At 36.2% G+C, this 11,280-nt stretch overlaps 2 protein-coding genes across 2 annotated transcripts; one reads left to right on the forward strand and one right to left on the reverse strand.

Annotated features, from left to right (window-relative positions):
* Positions 1-4,885: 4,885 nt before the first annotated feature.
* Positions 4,886-7,668, reverse strand: pigf (phosphatidylinositol glycan anchor biosynthesis class F). Its single transcript, XM_005794644.3, has 5 exons — positions 7,053-7,668; positions 6,662-6,753; positions 6,394-6,510; positions 6,194-6,302; positions 4,886-5,180 (listed from the first exon to the last, which is right to left on the reverse strand). The coding sequence occupies exons 1-5, from the start codon at positions 7,278-7,280 to the stop codon at positions 5,067-5,069; spliced, it is 660 nt and encodes a 219-aa protein (XP_005794701.1). The 5' UTR covers positions 7,281-7,668; the 3' UTR covers positions 4,886-5,066.
* Positions 7,669-7,800: 132 nt separating this feature from the next.
* cript (CXXC repeat containing interactor of PDZ3 domain) lies at positions 7,801-10,674 on the forward strand. The gene is made up of 5 exons (XM_005794645.3): positions 7,801-7,913; positions 8,090-8,155; positions 8,590-8,644; positions 8,742-8,845; positions 10,327-10,674. Exons 1-5 carry the CDS (start codon positions 7,898-7,900, stop codon positions 10,389-10,391), a joined length of 306 nt encoding a protein of 101 aa, XP_005794702.1. The 5' UTR covers positions 7,801-7,897; the 3' UTR covers positions 10,392-10,674.
* The last annotated feature ends 606 nt before the right edge of the window (positions 10,675-11,280 follow it).

Consider the following 11,280-nt stretch of genomic DNA (forward strand, 5'->3'; position numbering starts at 1 on the left):
TTAATCTGAATGTGATGTGTCTTATTTTTATGTATAAGCACTTCACTGCAAAAACACAAAATCTACCAAATATTTTTGGTCTAGTTTCTAGTGCAGATATCTTAGTAAATTTGAAATAAGTCAAAATTTACTTACAAGTAACTTCTTAGCAAGATATAGGAGCTTATTTTAAGGCAAAAAATCCTTAATAATGATTTGTTTTTTTAAAAGTATTAGTTACACTGTCAGATTATTTCACTTATACTGAGACATTTTCCCTCGTTATAAATTAATTAATCTTCCAGTATAACCAGTACTTTTTCATCAACATAAAAGAATTATTGACTTAAAGCAAGCTTCTATTTCTTGTTAAATATTGACTTGTAGGTTAGTTTTGTATTAACTCATGCATACTAAGATATTTGCATCTAAAATACTTGGTAGAATTTTGTGTTTTTGCAGTGCAGCTTAATAAGCTGCTTAGAAATACAAACAGCAGAAGAATCTAAACCAGATAGCTGGTAAGACACGTCAGAGCAACACTTTCATAATAATGGAGTATGTCAGTTTAGCTCGCAAATGCTCTTTTATCTTGAATCTGTATTGATTGTCCTTTCTCGTTGGCAAAAAATATTTTAAATCAAGCAGCCAGGAAGCAGTCATTTTTTATTTAGTGTCAGGTTTCTGATCTCCAGATAAAGATAAATCCAACTCTTTTAGTGTGTCTTAGATTTACACTATTTCCCTGAGCTATACTGAGAAAAACTCTTTCACTGCTTTGACCTTCCTCAGCTGCTAGAGCTGCCAGTTTGTTCCTGTGCCGACCAGTTGGACCTTAATATTTTTGCTGTAATTTGCCGCCCGCTGCAGCTGAATGTGACTCCTAAGAAAGCTGAACATTAAACATGACGTTTGTCAGACCAAAATGCTTGGAGATTTTCAAACAGATTATGAGTTCATTTGTGTTGTCATCAACTAATATTCTCGTTATTAAAAAGACATTGTATGGAGCTTTGGTGGTGCCAAAAGAAATTAGAATATGTAGTTTGTTTGCTTAAAAAAAATCTGTAAAATGTGCCTAAATTTGTTGTATTTTTTTCCCCCCTTTATGACACTGGATTTCCAAAAACAAAATACTTCAATTGTATTAAAGCATTTTGTTTCAATACAATTGAAACAACTGTTATTGTTTTATTAGGACTGGATAAAAATAATTGTGAGCATTTCCAAAACAATCAAAAACAAACAATTTAGACATGTGAACATACGTTTAGTACATTTTGTAATAAAAACATAAAAAACACCGTTTTGTAGCTGGTGCTAAACTGAGCCAAAGACAAAACAGCAAGTATTTATTCACTAAAACCTCTATTTTAATTTTCTTTAGTTTACTTCAGCTGCATCAATCTTTACACAGGTAATGTTCACAGGTCGATATATGGTTTCCAAAAGTATGTAGCATTATTTATGATATTTCTAAAAGGCTTATATACCTTATAATGGACGGGAAAAATCCAAATTATTTTATGTTGCATCCTCTTTTTCTCTTAAACTATAGCAGCTGCTGTTATACTTACACAAATAGAGTTTGTCATTGCTAAGGTAGATTTGGGTATGTTATTCTAAACACATACTTCAGAAAACCCTCGAGTTCCTGTGTGTGTGTGTGTGTGAAGGCAGACGAGTGAATATTTTTGGAAATAGACCGAATGTACCAGCTGGTTTATAAACAGAATCTGTGACAGATCTTAGTTCTGAATCTCTCCTCTGCAGAAGACATGAACGCACCAAGTGCCTTGCAGAAAAGTTAGAGGAAAGGGGAAGGGAGTGACGAATCGCCTCCCATCAAAAGCCCTCGCCACAATGGCACAGCCTGAGAACAAATGATGAATAAATAAAGTTCTGAGATTGAAAGAGGAGAGCAATTTGTGAAGCAGCAGCTTTTCTTTTTCTCTGCGCGTGTTTGAGCAGCTCTGGAAGACTAAACAACCAGGAGTTGAGCTGAGCACACAAACAAAAGCAATTGCAGCCGGTTTTCTGAAAACAAAGAACAATGATTACATGCAAGAGACTGACAAATATCGTCTGGTGTGAAGACTGTGACTCATCTTTGCTCCCCCTAAAAATATACATTCATGCAGCAGCTCTGCTGGTGGTGAGGATCAGGGTGAGATCTGGCTCAGGTCACAGTGAAACCAGCTCAGTATCAACAAAAGTCACACATTTCCTCTCCAGAGGTGATGACGTACCAGAGCAGAGGTGGAAAACACAAAGAAAAGCCAGAAAAAAAATGGAATTAGCAGCATGAATTTCACAACACATAAGAGACTGAAAGTGTTGACTGGTGTTGCAAGCATATGTAAGCTTCTTAACATATGCCTTTTTTCCTGTTGGTTAGTTTTCCAGTCTTATAAGAGTTCAAGCAGAGGGCAGGCAAATAGAGAGTTTCCCCCCTCGCTCTGCACTGACATTACCCAACAATCTCAATAAAAACTGGGTAATGGATTGCAACAATAATGCACTTTATTTTTTCCCCCTTCTTTAGATACAATCATTTATGTTCCCTCTTCACTGTCTGCAAGCAGTATCATTCATTTGCTTTACAACCCGAGACTGGGCCACAGAAAATTTAATCCCCTTCCTGGCTGACGGCTGTGAGGGAGAGCAAGAGGTGGAAAGGAGGAAAATTAATGCCCCCCGCCCCAAAATGAAAGTGAATCAATGCGGCACAGCCCCGGGGATGGGAAAAGGTGGAATGAGAATGTGAGTCGGGGAAACATTGAGATGGAGTTTGACGGAGATTCATGGATATTTAAACAGGAAGCCTATTCATCAGTCATCAGCTTCAGGTGCGGCGCAGCACTGCTGGGTTTTAAGAGCGCTGATTGCTTCAAGGAATGTTTATGCTTTGTTTCAGACTTTTTCCCATACAACAGTTGTTCTCATGCAGTACTGACCACATTAAGTGTAACAAGTCTTAGCGTAAATAACAATGTACAGTATAGGTATTGACTTATCACTACAGTTGCATAATCAGCAGAGCTGTGTAGTAACTAGTTAGGTTTACTCAGTTACATATACTTGAGCAACCTTTTGAAAAAATTATTTTTATTAGTATTTTTACTATGCTGTACTTTTTACTTTTACTTGAGTAATCTTATTATGAAGTATTGCAACTCTTACTCGAGTGCAATTCATGGATACTCAACCCACGGTGAGTAATTTCACTAAATGAAGAATAAACTTGTTTTAACCAACACACCTGCAGTTTTTGTTAAAGTTTCATAAGTTTAATATTGAAAGAAATACATTTATGGAAAAAATTTATTTTTGCCTTATTTTGTCATTTTGTAATTTTATTTATAGAAATTGTTTTCATTTTGGTCTCTAAAATACCAACATTTCCACATAACTTTATATTTTGGTTAGTCTGATGTTTTCAATTTTTAATGATTGATGTCTAACTCTAACCCTTTTTGCCAAATGCTTTTTTCTCTTCTTACTTGAGTAATTTCTTGAATGTCTACTTTTTTCTATTACTTGAGTAAAAGTATGCTGAAGTAGTGCTACTCTTACTTGAGTTAAATCTTTAGGTACTCTATCTATGCACCTCCAATTGTTTACTTGCATACTATTTGGATCTTTTAGGATGTATAGTTTTAGAATGAGTAACCAGATGTTGAGCCACCCGAGATTAAAAGGATAATTGTTTCTCCACTAAATAAATTTCTTCAAATTAAAGGCCAGGTCTCTTAAACTTTTCCCAATTTACTGGAGATGCCAATAATAAATACGGCTAGCACTGTGAATGAGCATCCAAGAGGTGATTCAACAGCACCACCTGCAGTCGCAGTCAGTTTTTGTGGCGACATTAAACACTGTTGTTTACAGACTATTATGAAGATATCAGTCACATACTCATTTATCTTGTTTAAATAGCTAATTTCAGTGAAGTTATACCAAGGTGAAAATGTGAAAAGGTCGAGGTAAAATCACCTCTTTCAAGTTGTTATAATTGAAATAATACTTTTTCCAGTATGCTTGGATACAGCACTCTGAGAACTGTTTTTTAGTTAATTCTTTTTTTATGAATGCAGTAATTCATTCAATAGTAACTTCAACCAAACAATGAGCACATATTCTGACACTTTTAATTAGGATGACGGTTCTCTATTAAAAACAATTTAAATGGTGCTATGTATGTAATTATTTACAAGCCATCATCAAACATCAAAATTAACTGATTAAAACACTTGAAATATATCACTCTGAATGTAATGGATTTATGGGTTAGTTTTAAAACGTTATCACTGATGTAGCCTATGTGCATTTTTTTTTATTTCTGAAGGTTTCACCAACGCAAACATAAGACTTTTAAAGACCTATTTAAGATCATTATGGAGGGAATTTAAGACCTATTTCTCCACGAAAACAAAATTTGTTCAGCCAACAGGCGATACATTTGTACTTAGCCATGCGAGACGCAATAAAACTAGTTAGCTAGCTAGTAACGGTAAGCTAGCAGCTAGTTAGCAGTAGCTTCAAACAACTCAAACCGTTGCCCGACAGAAAAGTACCGCTAGAAATTACAGAATATACGAGATTAAAAACCTGTGATTAATATATTTGACCCCAACTTATTATTTTTTTTTTAGACATTTCAAGGCCTTTAATTTTATATTTGTAAGATTAAGGCTTTTTAAGAATTTACGGACACCCTGACTATATACTGCTATTTATCAAGATATGACTGTAGATATCAGTACATATATAATCAAAAATAATGAATAAAACAACATGTTGTTTTATGGTATTCATTATTTTTGAGTACATGATTAGGTAATAAAATATAAGATAATAAATTAATTCTGAGCAACAAAATTGTCAAATCAAAAATAAGTCAGTGCACAGTAGTCAAGTAATTCTTTATTCATGTCAAAAATGCTCAGGCTCACCTTGCATATGTACAAAATAATGTGTTGTTACAAAATCATTAACAGACTGCCAATAAATAACCGGTAGAAAGTGAACAAACACCAAACAGACACATTCGCATCAACCCAGGCAGATATCCACAGGTCTCTCAATCATTTGCATTTGTATGTGAGCTGTTTGCGATGGTAATGGATCCACGCGGGAGCAACAACAAGTCCAGTCAGGTAGCCGATCATAGCGCCCAGACTGCAGGAAACAGGCCAAACCTGGAAAAGGGGAAGGCAGGAAACTGTTGACAATCATATAAAGCTGTAAAAACACCTTGATGTTGCTCTGAGATGCATGCCGAAACGAGAGTACATCTCATGAGAACCGTGAAGTTATTTTTCCCCTTTGTGCTTAATAACAGGTGCAGTTTAGTTGATTCCTTTGTATTAAAAGAATAAAAACATATTAAAAGGAAACCATTATAGTAGACATGGTAAAAACAAGGGCGAAAGTATAAAAATGTGGTGTTTTTTAAACAACATATTAGAAATGTGAACACTGACCAGTGAGAACATTCTACATGTCATTTCATTAACTAAACACTACTTAAGTTATATAATTATACCACATATTTCTCTACTACTGATAATTACTATTTAACAAGAGTATTTACAGAGTTGTACTAAAGTATCCACAACCCTTAAATGTTATATTTATTGTTGTTTTTCTCTGTTTCATTATATTTTTCTGTCTTCTGCTGTATGATATTCTGGTATATGATGTTTTAATGTCTTCTGAACAGTTGTTAAAAATGAGAATTTGTTCTAAATAAACTTACCTGCTTAGATAAAAACTAAATAAAAAGAGATTAAGTTAAATCAATAAGATTTTATGTAATGGAGCAACACAAAGTAGTACAAGTGGAAGAAAAATAGCTCAAGCTCAATCATGCTGGATAAAAAAATCCGGGTTTTTTTTTATTGTGTAAAGTATTAACTGTATTTAAGTGCATACTTTGACTAGGCCAGCCTAACACAAATTACACATTTACAATGTTAAGTCAACCCGTTTTTAAGAGAAGAGGATTTCTCCCTGTTCACTCTTTTTCTAAATATTTTTCTGCATCATATGGATCTAAAGTATTTTATGTTGGTTATGTAAAGTGTGAGGACCTAGAAAACTCCATTTGTACTGAAGGTCAACATTAATAAAATATGAAAGGTTACCAGGAAGAATGTAAATTCTACACAGTTTGTATTAAATTGGATTTTTTTCTGTGTAAGATCCTGACCTGCCATGGTCTGTCCCAGTCCAGCGGTATTGGGAAAGCTCCCAGCCAGGCTCCAATCAGGGTGAAGGCCACTGTAATCTGCAAACAAGTGTCCCAAACAGACATAGCTCTGAAGAGGGACACAGAGCAAATGAAAAATAGTGTTATTGGATTAATAACAGAGAGTCCGGGATGAGGAAAAAACAGGTTTGAAAGCCCACCCATGTCGACTGAACACTCGGATCCAGGCCTGGACGTTGGGGCCAAGAACACAGAGACACCTCAGTGTGGTCAGTGAGGTCAGCAGCACAGCGAGTGAAAATGTCTCCAAAGCAGACCTGGAAAAATGAAACCAATCAGATGCACAGTGTGGCAGTTAGCACACAAGCTGTAACAACGTAATACAACAAAAAACATTGGGAAATAACTGCATCAATTTCTTCATGGTACATTGGTTTGTGTTCCCCATTTCCAACAGCAGTTACTCACTCAATCAGTGGCGCTCCGTAGAGGATGACGACCGTGTGGAAGAACAGGCAAGACAGGAAGAAGTAAAGGCATGAACGAAACAACCTGGACAGCTGAGGAAAGAAAGGAAAAAAGATCAGATAAAAAAAATACATTGAAAAAAACTAAGCAGTTTTATTTCATATGCATACATTGCAAAAGTCAGCATACCTCTTGAACTTTGTTATAGTTTAAGAGCTGCTCACAAATTCATACAAATGTTTTCAGATTTTCTCAACAAATATGTGGCCCTTTGTATAAAATTAACGTTTGCATTGTAAATTAAACAAAAGGTTTTTTTTTTAAAACTAAATTTGCAAGTCATTTTTACACATTTAAATTGAACATTTGACCCACATACACTCTGGGTTACCTTGTATCCCAGTGTGTGCTTCTTAGTGGGCGGTGAGATGCCGAGCAGCCAGAAGACGGAGACACTGACCGCGGCAACCGCAGCTGACACCGAGTAGAGCCACAACAAGTGAGTTCCGTACACCGAAAAACCTGGGACGAGCACCGCAGGGAGGACGGTGGCCATGAACACTGAGGCGGCAATGATGGAGTGAGAGGACGCCATGGCTCTGATTTCGTGGTCCCACATGATGGCGGCTTCAGCTGACTACGGACGAAGTGCGACACAATTAAAATAAATCACATTAAAAAGCTTTAAAAATTAGCGAAACATCGGATGAGGACAGTGGGGTGAAGCCATGAATGTATAGATTTCCACCGCGCTTCCGTAAACATGGAGAGACGTTGATTTCCGCTTGACTTTCAAAATAAAAGTATACTATGAGTCCTCAAAAGTTTGTACCTAAGGAATGACGTTACACCAAACCAGAACACAGATATAAACACAGTCAGATTATTTCTAAATAGCCTGATTACTGGGCATATCAATTAGCAAATCTCTGGTACATAATTAATCAAAACTGTCAAACGAAGCGTCATGTTGGATTTTCGTCTCTACAATACCACTCACAATATGGGGACGATTCCAAATGTCAGGTTTGTGCCTCTGTTCGTACGTAACGTGCCTCATCTAACCAATCAACAACATTCTAGTTGGCTCATTGGCTGACGTCACCATAGTAAACCAATGAAATGTATTGTTTGAAAAATCACACTTGACCCCGGAAGTTTACGCTAGCAAAGGAAGCTAAAGCTATAGGTTGTTTTTCTTCTCTTTTCTTCTCCCTAAATAAACACATCGGAAACATGGTTTGTGAAAAATGTACGTATGACATTTCTCTCTTTAATCTTGTTATGCAAGTTTGAGGCTAATTGAAGTTGTTTGTGTCAACGAAGCCTCCCCGAACGCTGACGAAGGTTACGTGAAGATAACATTCGGTTTTATTCTTCGTTGTACACATTTTCCCTTGCAGTAAATATAAACTTCGGTTGTTTCAGGTGAGAAGAAGCTTGGTAGAGTTATCACTCCGGACACTTGGAAGGATGGAGCTCGGAATACAACAGGTGATGGATTCAAAACAACAACAACAACAAAAAGAACATGTTTGATTCGGGAGCACGAAGTCTATGCTTAATTTATAGGATTTGTTTCAACAAAATAGAGTAAACTTACATGTTATATTCCCTTTAGGTTTCTCACTCATTAAACAAATGTCAGTGGTAAAAGCTGTATATGTTAATTACCTTAAAGTAGGTAGATTCTGATTAATAAGCATGGTGGTGACAGCATCATGCTGATGTACTGCTTTTCATACTGTGAAGTTGAGCTGAGAGGAAGATAGATGAAGCAGTATAGTTGTAAGTTTTGTCTTTAAACTTTTAGTTTTTGATAGTAATCTGCTCTGTTACTCTGACTTATCCAGGTCGGCTATCATTTATATTGTCTCACTCAATGTAGTAGTGATTAATGGGTTTCTCTCGCTTACATTTTTACTTAGAAAGTGGAGGGCGCAAGTTGAATGAAAACAAAATGCTGACATCTAAAAAAGCAAGGTTGGTATTCTCATGAAAGAAATATTGAAATGAACTGCTCCTAAACTTCCAAGCATTACTGCATTTGTAATTATAACTTCTTCATTGTTTTTCTCAGGTTTGACCCTTACAGCAAGACGGGCTTTGCTATCTGCAGGATCTGCAAGAGCTCGGTTCATCAAGCTGGGTCTCACTACTGCCAGGGCTGCGCTTACAAGAAAGGTATGGTATCATTTTTAATTCATTAAGCCCTCATTCAAATGAGTGTCATGTTTTAACTGACTAAAGAATAATAGCTTTAGTGACTCTAGTGTTTGCCAGTTTGTATTGTTTGAAAGAGATAGTTGCCCATAGATAGATTATTTTATCTTTTTGTAAGTTTTCTGTTTGGTTTAAAGGAAGGAAAAACTCAGTTTTGTGCCTATTTGGGCAGAAATTTACACACACAATAACTTTATTTTGCTCAGATTAGAGACTTTATTTAATTTTTTTTTTTCAAAGAGTAGTGAGGAGAGCAGTTTATATCTTACTCAAAATAGATAACTCTTTTTTCACTTATTTCTTTCCTTTGAAGTAGAAAGTGAGACTTAAATTTTGAGATTACACTACAGCCAGGTAATTTCTGACATGTCTGACTCAGGAGTGGCTATAACACCACGATTGCGACAGCTGTAGGCCATGTCGTTAAAGGGTTGAATCCTATATTGTAAGTAAACAAAGTATGCTCAGACTGAATCCAGGGCTGCTCTGATTGGTCTGTTTGAATGAGGTGTGTTTGCTGCTGCCGTCTCTGTAGAGTATTTGAACTGAATGAGGAAATGCAAACAGTTGTTTCTCAAAATAAAGCTGCGGTTTCTCCATATAACAAACAATGTATACAAATAAAGAGTAGGTCTAAGTATATCATTAACAAGCCACGTTTCCAGAGGGTTCATGAAAACATGGCAATGACTTCGGTCCCTAATTTGTGATGCAACATGTTTTTCCCAAGAAACTTTTTTCACATTTTTCTTCTCACTGCAGAAGAAGCTAAAATGTTTTTGCCTCCAACTTAAATTGGAACCTTTTTCTTCAACAAGTATCTCTACTCTACCTGCTTTGTAGTAAAGATACCAAGCAATGAAAATGACCTACAGTTTAGCAGAAGCACTCTAACGGCTTCAGTTATATCATTTTAAACATTTACAGAAATATTTGTGGCTCTACAACTCAATAAAGTTCAGAAAGTGCAGCAAGCTACAAAAATATTCTACATCTTCCCATTTTGTCAACCCCATGGTTTGTTTTGTTTTTGCAAGGCCAACACACAGTAGTGCATCATTGCTAAGCGGAAGAAAAGGGATAGATGGGAAATAAAATGAAAAATCTAAGAGGTGTCTTCTGTGTTTATATTCAGTCCCCTAAGTTGATACTTTGTAGAGTCACATTTTGCTCCAATTACAACTGAAAGTCAAATTTTTGTGACAGTTGTCAGATTAAATGTGAACAATGATTGTTGGTAGGTTTGCAGATGTGCTTTACCCTTGAAACAATAATTTCCCTTCTAGTTCAGATTTACGCAACACTTTCTGTTGATCTATCACATAAAATCCTAATAAACATGTTGGAGTTTGTGGCTGTGATGTGATAATATGTTTAAATATTCCAAAGCTATGAATGTAAGTGTACCTCCTGATTCTTTTTTTGTCCATTTGTCTCTTCAGGAATCTGTGCTATGTGTGGAAAGAAGGTTCTGGACACCAAGAACTACAGGCAGACCTCTGTGTGATGTAGTTGTGGTCAGAGAGCATCTTCATGAGTGTAAAACATAGACTGTGAAAGAGATGTCCAGAGGCGTCCTCTTTATTTTAGATTATTGTATCACACCACTGGATCTGTTCCATTCTCAAGCAAACAGCGTTGTCTCCAAATAGATCATCTGTCCGTAAAGTGACCGCTTCCAGAGGTGTTTTTGTTATTAGTCCCAAAACTAAGTGTATCTGCTTCTTTGAAAATGTATGCATGTAATATTTGCTGTGTTGAATTTGAGTGAAATAAAGCTGCCAGTTTGATATTTGTCAAAACGATTTATACGCCTACAGCCATAGCTGGCCATAATTTTATCCTCTTACGCACAGCATGGACTTATTTCCTCTTTGTGTTGCAATAATTGGTTTACTCTGATATAATCATATTTGGAAACTGTCTGCTTTACTGTCAGCAGTAAACCTCCCCAATCCCTGTGCGGAGGTTGTAGTTCACAGGTCTCCCTCCTTGATATTTAAAGGGCTTGCTCTGCCTCAGGCCTGTGGATACGTGAGCACGGTCGTGTTTTATTGAAAAGACTAAAGCAGCATCAAATCTCCTTTTCAGACAGGGTCTATAATGTACTGTGCTGGAGGCTGTGATTAATTTGCAGTAAAAACCCAATTAATGGCTAACTAAAACGTAATGGTGGGTAAAGTTCATCCACAAATATAATTTGATTTCAAATACGTCTTCCTTGTTTCCACTGACATGTTGTTGTATCCTTTACTATGAGTTAGCTTTACATTTTCTACCTAGAGACTCTTGAGTAAACACCCAAAAGTAGATTTGGTTGATGTAAAGTTTTGAATTGTATAACTGCACCGCTCATGGTGACAGCATGTTGATTTTGATTAGAAGTTTTTGTAGAC

This window comes from Xiphophorus maculatus, chromosome 10 (genome assembly GCF_002775205.1).
Source record: "Xiphophorus maculatus strain JP 163 A chromosome 10, X_maculatus-5.0-male, whole genome shotgun sequence".
Taxonomy (NCBI): domain Eukaryota; kingdom Metazoa; phylum Chordata; class Actinopteri; order Cyprinodontiformes; family Poeciliidae; genus Xiphophorus; species Xiphophorus maculatus.

Bases quoted from the DNA above. Each gene is read 5' to 3' on its own strand.
- pigf (XM_005794644.3), bottom strand. From the start codon at position 7,280: ATGTGGGACCACGAAATCAGAGCCATGGCGTCCTCTCACTCCATCATT. The intron at 6,511-6,661 runs GTGAGTAACTGC...TCATTTTTCCAG, and splicing joins TACGGAGCGCCACTGATTGA to GTCTGCTTTGGAGACATTTT. The intron at 5,181-6,193 runs GTCAGGATCTTA...CCCCTTTTCCAG, and splicing joins ACTGGGACAGACCATGGCAG to GTTTGGCCTGTTTCCTGCAG.
- cript (XM_005794645.3), top strand. The intron at 8,645-8,741 runs GTTGGTATTCTC...TGTTTTTCTCAG, and splicing joins CTGACATCTAAAAAAGCAAG to GTTTGACCCTTACAGCAAGA. The intron at 8,846-10,326 runs GTATGGTATCAT...TTGTCTCTTCAG, and splicing joins GGGCTGCGCTTACAAGAAAG to GAATCTGTGCTATGTGTGGA.